This window comes from Balaenoptera ricei, chromosome 3 (assembly GCF_028023285.1).
Source record: "Balaenoptera ricei isolate mBalRic1 chromosome 3, mBalRic1.hap2, whole genome shotgun sequence".
Taxonomy (NCBI): domain Eukaryota; kingdom Metazoa; phylum Chordata; class Mammalia; order Artiodactyla; family Balaenopteridae; genus Balaenoptera; species Balaenoptera ricei.
Window position 1 is genome coordinate 150880132 of NC_082641.1, and position 22338 is coordinate 150902469.

General features: G+C 45.8%; 1 protein-coding gene across 2 annotated transcripts in view; it reads right to left on the minus strand.

Moving 5' to 3' along the window:
- Positions 1 to 22338, minus strand: part of STK10 (serine/threonine kinase 10) — a 120435-nt gene that overhangs the window by 8839 nt on the left and 89258 nt on the right. For both annotated transcript variants that reach the window (XM_059917677.1, XM_059917678.1), the window contains exons 11-16: positions 20875 to 20998; positions 20249 to 20428; positions 7381 to 7473; positions 4416 to 4545; positions 2340 to 2464; positions 583 to 771 (exon numbers count right to left, since the gene is read on the minus strand). In XM_059917677.1, the coding sequence (XP_059773660.1) occupies positions 583 to 771; positions 2340 to 2464; positions 4416 to 4545; positions 7381 to 7473; positions 20249 to 20428; positions 20875 to 20998 (841 nt within the window). The remainder of the gene's footprint in view (positions 1 to 582; positions 772 to 2339; positions 2465 to 4415; positions 4546 to 7380; positions 7474 to 20248; positions 20429 to 20874; positions 20999 to 22338) is intronic.

Consider the following 22338-nt stretch of genomic DNA (forward strand, 5'->3'; position numbering starts at 1 on the left):
GCGCCTCAGCGGGCCACGGGCCTGGCTGGGGGCCCAGCTCAGCCCTGTCCCAGGGAGACCCCATCTGAGGGTCTGGTTTGTACAGAGCCACAGTGCCCTGCACCACTCAGGCTGTGCCCCCCCGTCAAGTCCTCCCCCCTGAGCTGAGACCAAGCCCCTGCCCTCAAGGAGCCCCCAGTTTGGTGAGGACACTGAGACATGCTAGGACAGCGTATGTAGTAAGCAGGAGTCACAGGAGCCCACGGCCACCGACTCTATCCCCGAGCCACATGGGTGAGTTGTGAGCGGGGTCTCAGTAGAGGAGAGGAAGGAGTTTACCAGCAGAAGCAGCTGCAGGATAGACACCCTGAGTGTGACAGGGAACACGCATGAGAAAGCAACGCCAAGCCTCCTCCCCTGTCCACCAGAGGGGGAGTCAACGTGAGGCTTTTAGGCTTCCGGGCTGTGACTTCTGGCTTCCATTCCATTCCTCCTTCCAAGACCCCGTGCTGCGTCTTATATTCTATACTCCCCCAACCACAGAAGATTCAGGCCGCACCAAACCTGGATCTGGCCCCACTCCAGTGCACCCCCGGCCCCCACCTGCTTGATCTTCTCGCGCTGCTCAGCGGCACTGCCCGCCCCGTTGATGTGGAGGCTCTTCTTGTACATGGCCATGCGCGTCTTGCCCTCGCTCCTCTGAATCTTGGGCAGCCGCGCCTTTTCCTGCTGCTGCCGCACCTTCAGCTGCTCCATCATGCGCTGATTGTAGCGCTGCATCTGCTCGCACTCCTGAGGGGGACACCCAGCCGGGGCCAAGGTCAGCTGCGTTCCACGCACGTGGGTGTGGTCAGATGCCAAGGCTGCCACACGCAACTCAGGAGCCCAGGACCTGCGTGGTCCAGAATGCTCAGCAGAGCAAGGCTCGTGTCATTTCACTACTCCTCTTAAATACCATTTTCTCTTCTCACCTTAAAGCTTCCCGTTAGTAACCTCACCTTCTTACCTTCTAAATGCCTTCTTAATCTCCAAAATATGCAAACAGCTCATACGACTTATCAAAAAAAAACCCCCAAGCAACCCAATCGAAAAATGGGCAGAAGATCTTAATAGACATTTATCCAAAGAAGACATACAGATGGCCAGTAGGCACGTGAAAAGATGCTCAACATCGCTAATTATTAGAGAAATGCAAATCAAAACTACAATGAGGTACCACCTCACATTGGTCAGAATGGCCATCATTAAAAAGTCTACACATAACAAATGCTGGTGAGGGTGTGGAGAAAAGGGAACCCTCCTACACTGTTGGTGGGAATGTAAGTTGGTGCAGCCACTACGGAAAACAGTATGGGAGGTTCCTCAGAAAACTAAAAATAGAGTTACCATATGATCCAGCAATCCCACTCCTGGGCATATACCCGGACAAAACTATAATTCAAAAAGATACATGCACCCCTATGATCATAGCAGCGCTATTCACAATAGCCAAGACATGGACGCAACCTAAATGTCTATAAACGGATGAATGGATAAAGAAGATGTGGTACATATACACAATGGAATCCTACTCAGCCATAAAAAAGAACAAAATAATGCCATTTGCAGCAACCTGGATGCAACTAGAGATGGTCATACATAGTGAAGTATGTCAGAAAGAGAAAGACAAATACCAAATTATGTCACTTATATGTGGAATCTAAAATATGGCACAAATGAACCTAACTATGAAACAGAAACAGACTCACAGACATAGAGAACAGACTTGTGGTTGCCAAGGCCAGGTGGGGAGGGAGAGGGATGAACTGGGGGTTTGGGATTAGCAGATACAAACTATTACATTTAGAATGGATAAACATCAAGGTCCTACTGTACAGCACAGGGAACTGTGTCCAATCTCCTCAGATAAACCATAATGGAAAAGAATATTTTAAAAAGAATGTATGTACGCATATAACTGAGTCACTTTGCTGTACTACAGAAATTAGCACAACATTGTAAAGCAACTATACTTCAATTAAAAAAGTATTCTGAGGGAATGCATGGGAAAGAGATATAAAATGAAAATGGAAAGAAAGGCAGGACCAAAAAAGGGAAAAGAGGAAAAAAGTGAGAGAGACATGTACATGAGGTGTCAGAGTCAGCGAGGGAGCTGCTTGGGCCATCTGCTTCCCTGCACAGTTTCCCCAATTCCTAGCCCCTGTCCTGAGGCAGGACATCGCCCAAGAACCTCTCAAGCCTCACTGTGGCCAACTTGGCTGCTCTCAGGAGCAAGTGATGCCCCACTGAGGGGGCAGCCTCACGGGTCTCCCAGGTCTCCCAGTGGCAGCCCCCGAACCCAAGCTGACTAGGAGCCTCACCTTCTCATGCTTGCGCACCAGCTCGTGCCGCTGGAGGAAGTACTGGTCCTTGAGCTGCTGCTTCACCAGCTGGTGCCTCTCCTGCAGGTGATGCTCCTCCATCTCCCACAGCGCTGCCTCCCGGTCTGCGGAGGACATGTCACCCGGTGAGGTGCAGGTGGCCAGAGCCCCGCCAGGCCCTCCCCTCCACTGCCCCGAGCCAGGTCTCCTCACACTGGCTGGTAACTGTGCCACGTCCTTAGACTATGTGGGCTGAGCCAACTCCTAGAAACTTGCAGGGATGACAGCACCCAGCAGCACGGTACAGCAGGGAGTGTTTGGAGTCAGGAGCCAGAGAAACCAGAGACCTAGGCGAAAACCCAGCTGCATCACTGGGATTTGAGATGAACACAAAATCCTCTCCAGGCCTCACCTTCCATCTCTGCCAAATGGGCACAACCATACCGTGGAGGGAAAATGTCCTTGGAAGATACTTTTATGTTCAATCTACATTGCACCTCTGCTTTCCTAATGGGCAAATAGGAAGGGCTCACGTGGAAACCCCATGAAGAAGACAGCCTCTTGTCACTATTTCCTCCTTTAAAAAATAGGTGAGACCCTTCATGTCCCATATATGCATTACTGAAACAGTTATCTGGCATTTTATCACTGGAAGTCTATTAACCGACCCTGTGGTCAGGACAGGGCAGGGAGCTGGTGTCAGATGGAGAACCTCACGCCCTGCAAGATACAGCTGGTCATGCTCAGCCCACTGCGAAGTTGTTTATTTCACTGCACTCCTGTTCCATGAAAGCCAGCATCTATCCACAGAACATCAAAACAGTGATTTGGCTTCCAAACCAAAATCAGAACCCCAGTCCCACATGTAGGATGGTTCTTACAGACCATCACATGATAAGAAAAGGAAACAAGGGCTTTTCTGAAACATCCGTGGCTCTATTCAGAAAGTCGGAATACCAAGGACCCCATTGTTCTTGGCCCACATCAAGTACTGAGTGGTTTATACTGTTTAACTGCTCTGGCCATCAGAGTCCTGGCTGTGGCCCCTGTTATAATAATGAGCCAGAGACAGCACTCGTATATTAGTCCTACGTTTACATCTTTACAACAGACAGGGACCATTAGCTCCAAAGCCCACAGGCACCAAACTCTAATTTTCACCCATCCAGTTGTTTTAAGTGCAGTTCAAACAACAGACTTCTAGCCATTTGGAGCCTGCTTGCTTTGCATACCCCATAAAATTGTACCCAACATCTGCTAGCCATAAATTAGATAGCCTGGGGGCTATATACAGACCCCAAGCCCTGCACCTTCCAGAGCTCTCTACCCCAGAGCCGCCTCAGCTGAGCTCCCCCTGCTGAGTGACAGCATCCAGATACATAAGCCCCCTCTCTGACCCCCTTCTTCCCCAGGATTTCCCCCGCCCTCCTCCCTCTGGGTGGTGGCTCACACTGTTGTCTCTGGAGAGTCTAATGCTGGGAGGGACTCGCCAGCATGCAAACCTGCCAAAGCGCCACCACACAAGGGTAGTTGAGAGCTTGGTTTCAAGATAAGGTCTGCATCCAAGGCCCACTCTACCACTCATTAACTGTGCACCCCAGGCCGAAGAAGAGTCAGTCTCCAAGCCTCAATTTCCTCATCTATAAAAACGGGGAGAACAGTAGGGCCTACCGTGCAGGGTTATGGATAGGATGCAGTGTGACTAAGGTGCAGGATTAAGGCACGTGGCTCGGCAGAGGAGTTGCTCAATATGTGATGGCTGCTAGGAGCGGCTCTCAGTACGGCCCCCCGACCCCCGTTAACCCAGCTCACGTGCAATTTCCACCCACTCTACATTGCTTCCTTTTTTTTTTTTCTCCTTTCCTTGACATCCACAATAATGTCAGGTAGTGTTGTTGCTAACCGGTATCTCTGCCTCAGTCCTGACTTCAGTGGGGATCTTCCTCATGTTTCAGCATAAAGGCCGATGTTTGGTCTTAGGGTGGAGAAGACCTAGCAGCTCTTCCTTGCCCGGGGCTGGGATGTACGTTCGTGGAGAGACTGGGCCAACATGCACGCCCGCTCTCGGGCACCCACCTCGAAGGAGCTCCTGCTTCCTAGTGAGGCACTCGCGCTCCTTGTCACAGATCTCCCGCCTGTTGTCGGCCGTGATCCTCTTCATCGCCAACTCCAGGTCCTCCTTCTGCTTGGCGAGGAAGTCCTGGTCCTATTAAGTATTTAAAATTTTAGGCGTGTTTATGTGTATTGTGGTTAATTTTTTTAGAGATACATATTGAGATATTAACAGGTGACCTGATACAATGTCTGGGATTTGATTCAAAATAATACAGTAGAGTGGGGCAGTGAGTGGACAGGAGTTGATAATTACTGAGAACAGGTGATGGGTATATGGGGATTCATTATACTATTATACCTGTTTCTGTCTATGTTTTTAATTTTCCTTAATAAAGAGTAAAAAACTGAAATTTAAATTTAAAAGTTTTAGCTACTATACATGAAGTAGATAACCAACAAGGACCTACTGTATAGCACAGGGAACTATACTCAATATTTTGTAATAACCTATAAGGGGGAATTCCCTGGTGGTCCAGTGGTTAGGACTTGGAGCTTTCACTGCTGAGGGCCCAGGTTCGATCCGTGGTCAGGGAACTAAGATCCCGCAAGCTGCGCATCGGGCACAGCCAAAAAAAACCAAAACCAAACAACCAAAAAAACCTATAAGGGAAAAGAATCTGAAAAAGAATATATATTTATATATATATATATTTATATATATATGTATCACTAAATCACTGCACTGTACAACCAAAACTAACACAACATTGTAAATCAACTATACTTCAATAAAAATATAATAAATTAAAATTTTTCTTTTAAATAAAATTTTTAGGAAACATGTTAAGAAACTAAAAATTTGCACTAATCTTATCACTCAATGCTAGCAACTGGTTTTGGTGTACCTATATAAATGTATTTACATCTGTTGTTGTTTCACAAAAATTATTTTAAAAGACTTGAAGAAATATTTGTACACCCATATTCATGGCAGCATTATTCACAACAGCCAAGGGATTGGAGACAACTCAAGTGTCCATAAACAGATGAGTGCATAAACACAATGTGGTATATACATACAATGAAATATTATTCAGCCTTTAAAAGGAAGGAAATTCTTATATATGCTACAACACGAATGAATCTTGAGGACAAGGTAAGTGAAATAAACCAGACACAAAGGGACAAACACTGTATGATTCCACTTATATGAGGTCAAATTTGTAGAGACAGAAAGTAGAATGGTGGTTGCCAGGGACTAAAGGCAGGGTGTCATGGGGAATTACTGCTTAATGGGTACAGAGTTTCTGTTTTGCAAGATGAAGAGTTGTGGAGATGGATCATGGTGATGGTACTCACAGTGATGTGAATGTACTTAATATCACTGAACTGCACACTTAAAAATGGGTAAGATGGTAGCAAATTTTATGTTATGTCTATTTTACCACAACTTTTAAAAATTATTAAAAAGACCTTTCCATGTCATAATGTAATAATCTTCTATCAAAACTAAGTTTTAATGGCTGAAAATATTTCATGGTATAGCTAGCTATACCCAACTTATCTACCCAATATATATAATAGTTGTTTACAGGTTTTCTTTATTTTAGATACTGCTGCTCTTCACATTCTGGTAGCTAAATGTCCTTGAACCTCTGTGCTGATTCAGCTTCAAGATTAGTCCTAGAAGCAGAAAATCTGGGCCAAAGGATGTGTACATTTTTGAAGCTCTTGATGCAATTGCCAGAGTGGCCTCCTAAAAGAGCCAGTCTGCTCTCCCTCTGTGGGGACTAGGGCCTGTCTCCCCAACCCTCCCTAGCCCTGCATTCTTTTTCTAATCAACCTGTCAAGGGGCAGGTTGGAGGAAAGTATGATGGTGTCCTGGAGTCAGACTCAGCTTGAGGCCTTGGACCCCACTGTTAACTGTGCAGTGTCACCTCCGTGAGCCTTAGCTTCTTCCTCTGTAAAGGGGAAAACAAACAGCAGCTATCCTGGTAAGCCATGAATGCTAAACCAGATAATATACAAAACATTTGTAATTGGAGACTCTAATTTTCTTTGCATTTGGGGGCAGAGGAAGTGGGACAAAATGAGAGCGTGAAGTGAAAAGAAGGCTACTGAGGCTGGGGTAGAGGGGACTGAGTGTAGCTGGGAGAGGCTGACAAGAACCAGACCTATAGGGCCTTGAAAGCATGTGAGAACGCTGATCTGATCTTATGGACAAAGTGGGAGCCACTGAAGGTTTTAAAGGCCCAGGGCTGTTGGGGAAGGGTGCCATGATCAGATTTGGAATTTGTATTGATCACAACAACTGGTATGAGAGAAAGAACTGCAAGAACTGGAGGGAAACTAGCTGGGAGGCTACTGCAGTAGTCCAGGCAAAAGACAAGAATGGCTAGGGAGTCACAGAGATGTTGACAAGTTGATGGATCCAGAGAGAGTTTGGAGATTAAAAAAAAACAAAAACCAAGCTTCAAGAGGTGATGAAGGATTGCAGGGAAAAGAGGTGTCAGGAATGACAAGGCTTCTGGCCTGACAACACAGTGGAGGACGGTGTCCCCTCAGAACACGAGAACAGGACCAGGTCAGGGAGATCTGGGTTTGGTGTCTTTGAGACTCCAAAAGATGTCAAGTGGGCAGAGGGATGTACTGGGTTGGTCAAGGAGATGTGATGTACAAACAGCTATAAAACAAGGCAGGAAGCGCTAAAGGCTTTGGGAGAGGTGGATGTAAAGGTCTGTGGTATCTCCTAGAGATGGGAGAGCTCACTTCCAGCTGGAGCAAGGGCAATCAAGGAAGGCTGCATGGGGGAGATGATAACAGGGATGATAATCAGGATGGTCTGATTTACTCAGAATGAGAGATAGGTGAGTATTCAAAGGGCAGGGCATGGGCGTAGACAGAGAAGAGCTCTGGTCACCATTCAGGGACTCAAACCTGAGACTCCCCAACCCCTCCACTCCCCAGCTGAGGGGCGAGGACTCACGAGAAGCTGCTTCTTCTGTGCGTGCTCCTCCATCTTCTGCTTCATGCTCTCCTTCCGCTGCTGCCTGGGGAGCTTCTCCACCTCATTCTTCACCTGCACCAGAGACAGCAGAGAATGGCTGGGTCAGGGTACCTCCACACTTCATAATGAATAAGCCTTCAATCCCAGAACTCCTGGGCCAGGGAGACTGAAGATGAGGTTCAGCTTTCTAGGCACTACCCCGACTCTGCTCCCCACTCCGCTGACAGATGGCACCTACTGGCCACCTGTCTGCTGCTGGCTCCAGTTTCCAGACTCCTTCAGAGCAGACAGATGCTGTTTTTGCTGTTTGGTATCCATCCCCCTTCTTCTGATGACAGCACCTCAGTTTCCTTTAGGACAGTGTTTCTCAACCTCTTTTTAAATTATTGCCCCCTCAAAAGCCCTTTTAGACATTTTTTCCCTAATTACCCAATACCATGAAACTTTAATCCCACAGATATACTGTCAATCTGTTAGATCATTATAATATCTAAGATGTTTTTAACTCCTTGGGGGTGATATCACCCTGGTTGAGAATGCATGCATTAGGTAGCCCCTGCTCAGTCTCCGAGGTTCAGGTGTGGCTGATGCCCCCAGCCCCATCTGACTCTAGGCTGGGCATATGATCCAAGCTGTCAATCAGCATATTCCATGCCTTGGCATCTGGGATTGGTTCAGAGATGAGCGTGTGATCTTCGCTGGGCTAGTGAGAGCTTCAGGATGGGTGCTGGAATTATTGGGGAAAGCCACTCTCTGTCCTTTGGGGTTGCTGAGCTGGGAGGATGTAGGCCATGGTGGACCACCCTGGAGGGGTCTGCCTGAGACAGAATCAATGCATGTAAGCAATGTTAAGAGATGAAGGATTCCTGGTGACACTTCTGCCCTCCTGGTCAGAGACAGAAGTTCTGGGTTTGATGTCTTTGAGACTCCAAAAGATGCCAGGTGGGCAGATGGTGAACTAATAGTATTCTCAAGCCAGCTGGAACTGGCTTTCTGTTTTTTATGACAGAAGAAGAAGAGATTCATGACACTTCACTATAAAGAAGCTAGAGTTCCTCAAACAGTTTTCTCTGAGTAACCCATACCTTCACAGTTACCTGACACCCCAAAACATGCACTCACTGACAGGGCTCTTAGGAGCAGGTAGTGAAGGATTTTTCCATACTGTCCATGATCAAAAAAGAGCACTCCAGGAGAGTTCTACTTCTGGCATGGTGAGGTAAGCCAATGCAGCCTCTCATTCCTGCTGATTACAGTGAAAAACTCTGGATAAAATACAAAAAGCAACTAACTGAGGACTCAAACAAAATCAGGTGGCTATGAAAGGGAGTCAAAACTTATAGAAGGGTCTGGTAGCGGGGGTAAGTTTCCTGGGATTTTTTTTTTTTTCCTTTTGCTCTCCTGGCTTTGCCCCTGTCCTAGACAGTGATGCAGTGGCTAAAACTGTAAGAAACATTGTGTTTCTGGCCAAAGAATCAGGCAAAAGTCAATAAAATTAATAAACCTTTAGTCAGATTGACAGAGAAGAAGGAGGAAGTGGAGAAGGAAAAGGAGGAGAGGGAGAGGAAGAGGGTACTACAACACAAATTACCAGTATGAAGGGTGAAAGAGAAATCACTACAGATCCTAGTCATTAAAAAGGATACTAAAGGAATTCTATGAACAGCTTTATGTCAATAAATTCAGCCACTTAGGTGAAATAGACAAATTCCTTGAAAGAAACTACCAAAGCTCATTCAAGAAAAAATAGATAACTAAAACCAGAGTGACATTACAAGAAAACCACCAACCAAATCCTTTTTGTAAACATAGACTCAAAAGTCCTCATCAAAATATTAGCAAATTCAATCTAGTAATATATAAAAAGTAAACTACATAATGACCAAGTGGACTTTATCCCAGGAATGTAAAGCTCATTCAATATTTGAAGACAAAGCAATGTAATTCACAATATCAATAAAGAAGACAAACTATATGATCACATCAATTGATATAGGAAAAACATCTGACAAAATGCAACATCCATTTATGACAAAATCTATTAGCAAACTAGGAATAGAAGGGAACTTCCTTAATCTGAAAGAGGGCATCTACAAAAAAACCCTAATGCTAACATCATACTTAACTATGAAATACTAAATGTTTTCCCCTTAAGACTGGAAACAAGGCAAGGATGTCCACTCTACTATTCCTATTCAGCATCCCACTAGAGGTCCTTGCCAGCATGATAAAGCAAGAAAAAGAAACAAAAAGCATATAGATTAAAAAGGAAGGGCTTCCCTGGTGGCACAGTGGTTGACACTCTGCCTGCTAGCGCAGGGGACACGGGTTCGAGCCCTGGTCTGGGAGGATCCCACATGCCGCGGAGCAACTGGGCCAGTGAGCCACAATTACTGAGCCTGCGCGTCTGGAGCCTGTGCTCCGCAACAAGAGAGGCCACGATAATAAGAGGCCCGCGCACCACGATGAAGAGTGGCCCCCGCTCACCGCAGCTGGAGAAAGCCCTCGCACGGAAACGAAGACCCAACACAGCCACAAATAAATAAATTAAAAAAAAATAAAAAATAAAAAGGAAGAAATAAAACTCTGTTTGCAGACATTATTGTCTATGTAGAAAATCCCAAGAAATCTATTTTTTAAAAAGTAGTAGAGGGGCTTCCCTGGTGGCGCAGTGGTTGAGAATCTGCCTGCCAATGCAGGGGACACGGGTTCAAGCCCTGGTCTGGGAAGATCCCACATGCCGCGGAGCGACTAAGCCCGCGAGCCACAATTGCTGAGCCTGCGCGTCTGGAGCCTGTGCTCCGCAACGGGAGAGGCCACGATAGTGAGAGGCCCACGCACCGCGATGAAGAGTGGTCCCCACTTGCCGCAACTAGAGAAAGCCCTCACACAGAAACGAAGACCCAACACAGCCATAAATAAATAAATAAATAAATAAATAAATAAATAAATAAATAAATAAAATTAAAAAAAAAAAAAAAGTAGTAGAACTGATTCTTTTTGACCCAGCTCCCAGAGAAATGGAAATAAGAACACAAATAAACAAATGGGACCTAATGAAACTTAAAAGCTTTTGCACAGCAAAGGAAACCATAAACAAGACCAAAAGACAACCATCAGAATGGGAGAAAATATTGGCAAATGAAGCAACTGACAAAGGATTAATCTCCAAGATTTACAAGCAGCTCATGCAGCTCAATAACAAAAAAACGAACAACCCAATCCAAAAATGGGCAGAAGACCTAAATAGACATTTCTCCAAAGAAGATATACAGATGGCCTACAGACACATGAAAGAATGCTCAACATCATTAATAATTAGAGAAATGCAAATCAAAACTACAATGAGATATCATCTCACACCGGTCAGAATGGCCATCATCAAAAAATCTAGAAACAATAAATGCTGGAGAGGGTGTGGAGGAAAGGGAACACTCTTGCACTGTTGGTGGGAATGTAAACTGATACAGCCACTATGGAGAACAGTATGGAGGTTCCTTAAAAAACTACAAATAGAACTACCATACAACCCAGCAATCCCACTACTGGGCATATACCCTGAGAAAACCATAGGTCAAAAAGAGTCATGTACCAAAATGTTCATTGCAGCTCTATTTACAATAGCCAGGACATGGAAGCAACCTAAATGTCCATCGACAGATGAATGGATAAAGAAGATGTGGCACATATATACAATGGAATATTACTCAGCCATAAAAAGAAATGAAATGGAGGTATTTGTAATGAGGTGGATGGAGTTAGAGTCTGTCATACAGAGTGAAGTAAGTCAGAAAGAGAAAAACAAATACAGTATGCTAACACATATATACGGAATCTAAGGAAAAAAAAAAAAGGCCATGAAGAACCTAGTGGCAAGACGGGAATAAAGACACAGACCTACTAGAGAATGGACTTGAGGATATGGGGAGGGGGAAGGGTAAGCTGGGACAAAGTGAGAGAGTGTCATGGACATATATCCACTACCAAATGTAAAATAGATAGCTAGTGGGCAGCAGCCGCATAGCACAGGGATATCAGCTCGGTGCTTTGTGACCACCTAGAGGGGTGGGATGGGGAGGGTGGGAGGGAGGGAGATGCAAGAGGGAAGAGAAATGGGAACATATTGTATATGTATAACTGATTCACTTTGTTATAAAGCAGAAGCTAACACACCATTGTAAGGCAATTATACTTCAATAAAGATGTTTAAAAAAAAAAAAATAGTAGTAGAACTGGTAAGTGAGTTTAGTGAGGTCAATATACAAGATCAATATACCAATATTTTCTATACTCTAGCACTGACATTAGAAATTGACATTAAGGGGGACCTTCAAGATGGCAGAGGAGTAAGCTGTGGAGATCACCTTCCTACCCACAAACACAACAAAAATACATCTAAATGTGGAACAACTCCTACAGAACACCTACTGAAGGCTGGCAGAAGACCTCAGACTTCCCAAAAGGGAAGAAAATCCCCACATACCTGGGTAGGGCAAAAGAAAAAAGAAAAAAGAAAGACAAAAGAATAGGGACAGGACCTGCACCTCTGGGAGGGAGCTGTGAAGGAGGAAAAGTTTCCACACACTAAGAAGCCCCTTCATGGGCAGAGATGGGGTGGGGGGCGGGGGGGAAGCTTTGGAGCCACGGAGGAGAGCGCAGCAACAGGGGTGCAGAGGGCAAAGTGGAGAGATTCCTGCACAGAGGATCGGTGCCGACCAGCACTCACCAGCCTGAGAGGCTTGTCTGCTCACCCGCTGGGGCAGGTGGGGGCTGGGAGCTGAGGCTCAGGCTTCGGTGGTCTGGTCCCAGGAAGAGGACTGGGGTTGGCTGCATGAACACAGCCTGAAGGGGGCTAGTGCAACACAGCTAGCTGGGAGGGAGTCCAGGAAAAACTCTGGACCTGCCTAAGAGGCAAAAGACCATTGTTTCGGGGTGCCCGAGGAGAGGGGATTCCTTCCCCGTCTGCCCACAGAAGGCAAAGCAACGCCTAAATGAGCTCCAGAGACGGGCGCGAGCCACAGCTATCAGCTCGGACACCAGAGACAGGTGTGAAACACTAACGCTGCTGCTGCAGCCACCAAGAATCCTGTGTGCAAGCACAGGTCACTATCCACATGCCCACCCCCCTCCCCCCCGCGAGCCTGTGCAGCCCGCCACTGCCAGGGTCCCGTGATCCAGGGACAACTTCCCCAGGAGAACACATGGCTGTTGCAACGTCACGCCAGCCTCTGCCGCCAAAGGCTCGCCCCGCATTCCCATTATAACTACTGTACCCCTTCCTCTCCCCCCCACTGGCATGAATGAGCCAGAGTACCCTAATAAGCCGTTGCTTTAACCCCATCCTGTCTGGGTGGGAACAGAAGCCTGAGGGCAACCTACACACAGAGGCGGGGCCAAAACCAAAGCTGAACCCCAGGAGCTGTGCCAACAAAGAAGAGAAAGGGAAATCTCTCCCAGCAGCCTCAGGAGCAGCGGATTAAATCCCCACAATCAACTTGAGGTACCCTGCATCTCTGGAATACCTGAATAGACAACGAATCATCCCAAAATTGAGGCGGTGGACTTTGGGAGCAACCGTAGACTTGGGGTTTGCTGTCTGCAACTGACTTGTGATTTTTATGTTTATCTTAGTATAGTTTTTAGCGCTTGTTATCATTGCTGGATTTGTTTATTGGTTTGGTTGCTCTCTTCTTTTTCTTTTCTTTTTTTTAGTACTTTTTAATTTTTTAATTTTGATTATTTTTTATTTTTTAATTTTAATTATTTTATTTTATTTTTTATTTTTTTATTAAAAAATTTTTTTTTCTATTTTTTTCTACCCTTTCTTCTGAGCCATGTGGCTGTCAGGGTCTTGGTGCACTGGCCTGGTGTCAGGCCTGAGCCTCTGAGGTGGACGAGACGAGTTCAGGACATTGGACCACCAGAGACCTCCTGGCCCCATGTAATATCAATCGACGAGAGCTCTCCCAGAGATCTCCATCTCAATGCTAAGACCCAGCTCCACCCAACGGCCAGCAAACTCCAGTGCTGGACAGCCCATGCCAAACAACTAGCAAGACAGGAATACAACCCCACGCATTAGCAGAGAGGCTGCCTAAAATCATGCTAAGTTCACAGACACCCCAAAACACACCACCAAATGCAGCCCTGCCCACCAGAAAGACAAGATCCAGCCCCACCCACCAGAACACAGGCACCAGTCCCCTCCACCAGGAAGCCTACACAAGCCACTGAACCAACCTTACCCACTGGGGGCAGACACCAAAAACAATGGGAACTATGAACCTGCAGCCTGTGAAAAGGAGACCCCAAACACAGCAAGTTAGGCAAAGTGAGAAGACAGAGAAATGTGCAGCAGATGAAGGAGCAAGGTAAAAAACCCACCAGACCAGGCTTCCCTGGTGGCGCAGTGGTTGAGAATCTGCCTGCTAATGCAGGGGACATGGGTTCGAGCCCTGGTCTGGGAAGATCCCACATGCCACGGAGCAACTAGGCCCGTGAGCCACGTCTGGAGCCTGTGCTCTGCAACAAGAGAGGCCGCGATAGTGAGAGGCCCGCGCACCGCGATGAAGAGTGGCCCCTGCTTGCCACAACTAGAGGAAGCCCTCGCACAGAAACGAAGACCCAACACAGCCAAAAATAAATAAATAAATAAATAAATAAATAATAATTAAAACATGTGACCTTGTGTTATGCAAAGATTTCTTAGATAAGCCGCTAAAAGCACGATCCCTAAGAAAAAATGATAAGCTGGACTTCACCAAAACTAACTGCTTCTGCTCTATGCAAGACACTGTTAGGAGAATCAAAACACAAGCCACGGACTGGGAGCAAACATTTGCAAAATATATAACTGACAAAGTACTTGTATTCAGAATGTAAAAATAACTGTCACAATTCAGTAATAAAAAAAACAAATCACCCAGTTAAATAAATGGATAATAGGTTTAAACAGGTACCTCACCAAAAAAGATATATAGATAGCAAAAAAGCACAGGAAAAGATACTCAACTTTAGTCACTAATGAAATGCAAATAAAAAGCCACAATGAGCTACCACCTCCTATCAGAATGGCTAAAACAGAAAAAATAAAACTGATAATACCAAGTACTGGTGAGGATGCGGAGCAACGGGAACTCTCACACATTGTCTTGGAGACGTAAAATAATACAGACTCTTTTGGGAAAGTTTGGCGGCCTCTCCTAAAGTTAAACATACACTGTCACCTGACCCCAAAATCCTACCAGCTATTCTTTACTGTCTCTTCTTCCAGTTCTTGGGTGTTTTCTTTCATGGTTTTAGGTTTGTAATCTGAATTCGGCCCCTTTGTTCTTTAGCTTTAATGGTCTTGGATTAGGGTTTCTCAACCTTGGCCCTATTGACTTTGGGAGCAGATAATTCTCTGTTGCGAGGGATGTCCTACGCACTATGCAGGATGTTAATAGCATCGCTGCCCTTACCCACTAGATGCCGTAGCACCCTCTCCCCAATTGTGACAACAAAAATGTTTCTAGACACTGCCAAATGTCCCCTGGTGAGCACAAGAGGCCCTGGTTGAGAATCACTGTGTTAGAAGTCCTCATAAAATATCTCAAAAATCTCATTTGTGCCACTTCACCTTCCATGTCCAAGGGCTCCCTTGGATATATGGTACATAACCATAATTCAGCACCAGTCAGGTGTTCGTCAAAACGCCTCTGACAGCCCCATTCGAGGCATCGTACAATTGAAAGGATGCATTAGCTTAGAAGTGTGCTTTTCAAGCTTGATGATGTGGCTTTCCAGGACGGAAGATGAGAAACAGCAGTTTAGAAAAGGGTCTGGAGGTTTCTGCTAAAGGCACTGAAAACAGTAAGAAGTCTTATACCACTGACAATGGAGGGAGAAAGCAAAAGAACATTCAGAGTAGTCACATGGAGCTACTTAGCAAAGGGACACCTGGACCTGCTCGTAAGTAACCCCTGAGGACAGGGATGTACCAGCGCCACTCTGGCTGAGGTCTATAAAGAGAGGCTTTCTCTCCCTCCACCTCTTTCCCTCAAAAGAAAGAAAAAAAAAACAAGGCTTTCTACTACATGTCAGAAATCCTGCTTCTGGTCCAACTGCACATCTTTGGAACAGTCCCTGGACTTGTTTCCCATTTTCTCATCAGAAAAAATTATCTGGCCTTTAACTAAAACTTCTAGGGTCCTTCCAGGAATATAACTCCAGAGATCCAGACTATTTAAGAAATAGTTAAATTATGTTTAATGAGTTTTGCCTAGGAAGGCAGGAAAACAAAGAGTTCTGGAAAGATTTCCTTCAAGACTGATTGAATTTGTTTTCAAATTTAGATGATCTAAGAAGTAAGTTACAATTGTCCACTGAGTTTCTCGTGGATGTTAAGTGTACTGTGTGCATGGGGACTGAGGAGCAGACCATCAATTCCATTCTCATAGAACACACTTATTATACATTTATTATATTTCTATATGTAGACACACACAGTACTAGATTTAGTTAATTACTTGAAACAACAATGAAGAATAAATACGTCCCCATTCAACTAGCTTACTAATAATGATTTTTCCCATATGCATACCTTCTAAATGCTGGAAGGTCATTAGTATGATATTTCATAACAATTGCTGTAACCATGAAAGAGGTCCCATGAGGCATCTCAAGTTTTGCCCTCTGTTATTTTTGTATGTTTTCTATGCCTGAGATCACATCACGACTGGCTTTCTCACATTCAGTGGATCACAGGGAGATGGACAGGGTGAGCCCTTCCTTGCTCTGAACTGATGAAAGTCAAGTCCACGTGGGTCTGTGTATGGTCTTCTTCTCCAGCATCCACGTGTGGATTTCTCTGATGCAGCACTGGGCTGGCTAATGCATCTGTGGGTAGCTCAGAGCCTGCTCAGCTGGGGGTCCTACTCATTCCCACTTTTGTCCTTCACCCCTGCTGGTGCATCCTAACCACCAATCCAAGGGCGTACCCCTCCCTGCTGGGCTTCACCAGCAGCCCTCACACAGGTGACCTTTGTGATCAAAGGTCTTCGGACTGTGGAGTAGGCAATGGCAGGACATGGAATTGTGGGACACCTGGGGATGGGTACCATGAAGCAAAGCCCTTCACCGGTCCCCACCAGCAAGAATCTCTAGACCTTACTTTGGAAACTGATAATAATGATAATGGTAAGAATAACCGAAAGGGCCACCATGCAGTAAATGCTTACCAGGTGCCAGGTGCCTGGCCTGCATTAAGTCATTTAGTCTCTATCCAGAACAGCTTCATGAGTGATCCTGTCATTATCTGCTTTCACAGAGGAGACAGAGGCTCCGTGAGTTTAAGCAGCTTGCCTGAGTTCAGAGTCGGGATTCGAACTCGGGTCTCTCTGACTCCAGGCCCACACAACCACTTCCCTAGGATGCCATCCTAAAAGAACTTGCTTCTCTCTTTACAAGTGGAAAAGACCATCTTCCCCCTTTACTCCCTCTGATAAAAATGTAGTACGTTCTCAAACTTCTTATAACCATGTAACATGCAACTCTTTCCATACTGACAGCCTCTTACAACAATGGCAAATCTGAGGACAGGGGCTGTGTATGATTTGCTCATCACTGCCTAATACAGGGGTGACAAACAGTAGGAGCTCTAAAAATATATACTGATTAATTAAGTAACAAAACCCCCACAGCTAGCTCTGGGAACCGGAAGCAAGCGCAAGCCTACACTTCGCCTGGCTCCACCATGAAGCAGGTTAAAGCCAGCAGCGAGCCCGAGTCCTGGCAGCAAGAATGCCTCATGGGAGGAGAGTGACAGGGTCACAGTCCTACCAAACGGCAGAAGCCAGAAGCGCAAAGAGGTCAAGCTTTTTCTTTCCATGAAAACTTTTTGAAGAAAAACACCCAGGGAAAAAGAAAAATCTAAAAACTGAATCTGAGTAGAAGCCCAAGTACCAGATCCCACGCACTGTCTCAGAATTCACTGACAGGCTTGAAAACCCTCCCAGAACGCTGCCAACAACGAGAACATCCACCTTTGTTAAAGGTCGGTGCCGGCCAAGCGCGAGGAACTCCGTGGGGACCCCTCACACCTCCCCGTCCCAGGCACCTCCTCTTTTTTCCCACTTTTACAGTCCCCACAACTCCTTCCCCCACCCGCACGTACAAAGGGTGCACGTACGTGATGGGGTGAGGAACCAAGAGGAAACTGGAATCCGCGGGGTACTTGTTCTGGGGCAGACACTGGGTGCTTCTCACTTAATGCTCAAAATATCTGAGAGGAATGTACGGTAAACAGCACCGAATCAAACAGCGAACTCCTGCCTCTGACTCACCTCCCTCCGTGATTTGGCCCCTCTCTACCTGTCTGATTTCATCTCGTACGAATCTCCCAATCGCTTCCTAAGCTCCTACCACACTGATCATTTTTTCAGTTCCTTCCAAGCTCTTTCCCACACCTCAGGGCCTTTGCATATGCTGTTCCACCCTCCTGGAATGTTCTTTGCACATGCCATTCCACCCTCCTAGAAACATCCTTCTGGTCTCAGCCTAAATGTCACATACTGATCTCTCCGTAACTTCTCTAGTTAACCAACCTATTTGCTCTCACAGCATGTATGCAATGGGCAAGTGCTTTTTTATTTGATGTTGTGCTTTTTTTTTCTGGTTTCCCTGGCAATTAACAACTCCTTGAGTGTAGGGACCCTACCTATTTTGTTCATTACAGTATCCCTGGCACCTCATACAGTGCCACACATGTAGATATTCAATACAACAGTAGCTGAATAACTCTCACTGTGACAGAAGGCAGCCAGAACTCAGGCAAGAACTCGAAAAATATTGCTGGGTCGGTTCCAGACCACCACAATAAGGCGAACATCTCAATAAAGCAAGTCACGTGAATATCTTCGTTTCCCAGTGCATAGAAAAAGTTATCTTTACACTATACTGTAGTCTGTTAAGTGTGCATTAGCATTATGTCTAAAAAAAAAACAATTGTATATAACTTAAAAAATATTTTATTGCTAAAAAAATGCTCATCATCATCTGAGCGAGTTGTAATCTTTTTGCAAAAGTAACATCAAAGATCACTGATCACAGATCACCATGACAAATATAATCATAATGATAAAGTTTGAAATATGCAAGCATTACCAAAATGTGACACAGAGACAGGAAGGGAGCAAATGCTGTTGGAAAAATGGTGCAGAAAGACTTGCTCAACGCAGGGTTGCCACAAACCTTCAATTTGTAAAAAAGAAAACACAGTATCTGCAAAGTGCATTAAAACAAGGCCTGCCTGTAGCTTGTCCAAAGCCCAGCAGTTTGCTTTGAGCCACACAGCCAAGACTTGGAACCAAGTCTGTGCTCCCGGCATTGGAGCTGGGGAATGTGCTTAGTATCAGCTTCTCCCTCCTCCCCCCACACATCTCAGCCCACTGGCCCATCTCTCAGCAGGAGGTTCAGGACCAGGGTAAGTCAAGGCACTCACCTCAGGCACAAAAGGGAATGCCAAAAAACTCAGTAATCAAGATAAATACAATTTTAAAAACTCAAAATTCATCCCCCCAAAAAAATTATGAACAAAATTCAAATACAGACAGGATCAAGTCCTACATTTGCAGGGCTCAGCCACATCGCCTCACACTAACCCCAGCCCTGTCGTATCCTGCCTATTTTATTTTATTCTATTTCATTTCATTTATTTTTGGTTGCACCACACGGCACATGGGATCTTAGTTCCCCGACCAGGGATCAAACCCGCGCCCCCTGCAGTGGAAGCGCGGAGTCTTAACCTCTGGACCACCAAGGAAGTCCCCTGCCTCTGTTTTAAATAGCTGATATTCTGTTCATCATGAATATTTTACACGAATTTTTATTTTAAAACACTGCATCAGAATATTCTTTATCTTGATTATGGAGTTTTTTGGCACCTCCTTAAATTCTGTGCCCTAGACAAGTTGTCTCATCCCAGCCCTGGCCCTGCTCAGCCAGCCAGTGGCCCCGGTTCCCACAGGCAGCCACCGGAGGGCCCCTGGATACACCAAATGTCATGTCCGTCACAGGAAAGTCTAGGAGCTGGGTTCTGAGGTCCCCGAGCACCATAGAAGCTGTTCACCTACTGCTCCCATCTGGAGATTGGGAAGCAGCCTTGATTGGTACGGCTGCCCCAAGGCTTCTACCCTCCTCGTACCCCTTTTTCCTCCTGAGAGTTTAGGAAAGAAAGTCTGTCCCAGCTTCCCAGTGTCTGGCTCCACAGGGGGAGGTGTGGGCTGGTCTCTGGGACCCAGATGCCCTTCCCTGGGCTGGCTGAGAAACACGCCACCCTTCCCTTGTCTCAGGACCATCTACCTCTTTGCCACCTCCCACTCCCCCTTCCAGCTGGATGGGGAAAGAGGGAGAACAGGCACATAGGTCCAAACTAGGGGGCTGCTGTTCTGGGAGAAGGGAGAGTAGGGCATGGAGGACGTGTGTGCACCCATCCAGCACCCACTGCCCCTCTGGAGACAGCATCTCAAGTTTCCCTGAACTGCCATCCCTTCCTTCCCCCTGCTCTCTTTCAGTGAGGGCTGCTAAGCTGGGGGGATGTACAGGAAGCTGCCTGAGGCCACATGGCGAGGGCCTGCCTGAAACCAAGTCCACACAGAGGAAAGCAGAGCCCAAATGATGGGGAAGGGGCTCCTAATGGCACAGCTGGAGGGTGTAGATCCAGACGTAGCTGGATGTGAGTTTTTCATTATACAAGCTCCCCAAAATTCCCTCTGTTTCTGAGGCAAGGTTGAGTTGGGTTTTGATTACTTGCAGCTGAGAGGGTCCTAATCCTCCTAGACACCCCTGCTTCCACCCAGCACGTACTCACCTCCTTCTTCATCAGCTTGAGCTGCTCCTGGAACCTGGCATGGTCCCGCTCCTGCTCCAGGCGGATCCGCTTGGCCTCCTCCCGGCGGCGCACAGCGTGGTCTTGCTCCATCTTCTCCACTTGCTGCTTTTGCTGACGCTCAAGGTTCTCCAGCTCTGTGTCAAAGAACTTCTTCTTGGCCTGGAAGGAGCAGAAAGGGAAATTCAGGGAAGTCACCTTATACCTGGGAGGGAGATGGGGAAAGCCCAGAGCCCGTGCTCAGACCTGGGTTTGAATCCCAGGTCTATCACCTCTTTGCTGTGTGACCTGGGACAAGTCACTGAACCTCTCTGAGTTTTTTTTTCTCACATGCAAAAGGAAGACCAGACCATCTACCTCGCAGGGTTGTTGCATGGGGCTCAAAGGTTATGTCCCCTCTAGAGATCCTCCTGTGTGACTCAGAGGAGCATCGTGACCTTCATGCAATGCTGTGTTTATAAGTCAATGCCTAATGAGATCAGGAAACAGGAATTGGGCAATTGTTGTGAATTATTCTCCATGCCCAATCATCCTCACTCTGCAACTTCCGCTTAAAGAAAACATGGAAGCAAGAAGCCCTATAGGGACCCATCTTTTCTCACGCTCACATTGATTTCTTGTTCAAAACGTTTGTGCATCTGCTCCAGCTGCAGCTCATGCTTGCTGCTCAGCTGGGTCTGGTTCCGATGCTCTTCTTTCTGGAGCAGCCGAAGTTCTCGGAGTTCCTGGCGCCTGAAGGGTGGAAGGATGAGGACATTTCAGTCAGAAAGTGCCGTCAGTGATCATATAACTCATAGCTAGGGACACTGAAGGCTGGGGCGTGGAGAGGCGTCACACAAGACTGGGGTAGAGGCATGACGCAAACTTATAACTCAGACTTTATTTGACGTTTATTGACAGACAAAACATTAATAATTTTAATATATAAAGAGTGCTTCCAAATCAATAAGAAAAACAGGAATATCCTAATTTTAAAAAGTGGCACAGAACATGCACAGACATGAAACAAAAGACAAAATCTTTAAATTAGCTATGTGGATATGAAATACAAATTAAGAAGAAATAACATCTTCATTAAATAGGCAAGAATATAGGGGAAATTGATACTTTCATATACTGCTGATATGTACAAATTGACACATTTCTGGAGGACAATGCAATAAGTCTCTGCCTTTTGACATAGTAGTTCCACTTCTGGATACTGATTCTAAAGAGATATTCACAGATGTACAACAAAACTGAATAAGGATATTCATAACAACGTTATTTATAATAGTACAAAATTAGAAACAAATGTCCATCAATACAGTCTAACTAAATATGTCCATCTGATGTAATTTTATACAACCATTAAAAAAATCAAGTTCTTGCTTGAGATATTGAATTACATGGAAAAAATCTATGAAAAATGCAGCAATTCTTTATGAACAGATAGGGATTGATCCCTGAATGAAAAAAGCAAGCTGTTGAAGCGTGTGGGTCTCTTATGCTACCTACCATCTGGGTGAAAAACAAAAAGGACCCTATATGTGTGTGCACATGTGCATGTGTGTGTTTACTTTCCTATTTAAACACTGAGTGTTTCTGGAAGGATTACACTGTAAAATATTAACACAAGGAGGGGAGCTGGATGGCTGGCAGAAAAGTGAGAGAGGGAGATTTTTCGCTGTTTACCCTCTTTTTCTTGTCGAGTTTTGAACCATGATATTACCTATTCAAAAATGTAAATACAATCAAACTTTGACCCCAACCACACAGTGTACCTTCATTTGGTAACATACCTATTGTCACTGTGTATATGTGTGTACACAGAAAAAATACTGGTGGGATAAACCCCACCAATTGTGTTTCTTTCCGGGCAAGTCCATTAAAAATTGATATGTATCATTTATGGAATCAGAAAAGAAATTAAAATGATGCAGAAAGAACTTGGGCCTCCTGACTGTGAACGGCGGGCGGTTCCCTGGCAGCCTGTGTCCTATTCCAGTCCCGTGTCTGCAGCCTGTACCATGGCCACCCCCGCTGTGGGGCTTTCCTCACAGCTCTGAGCGGGTAGAGCTACTCAGGAACTG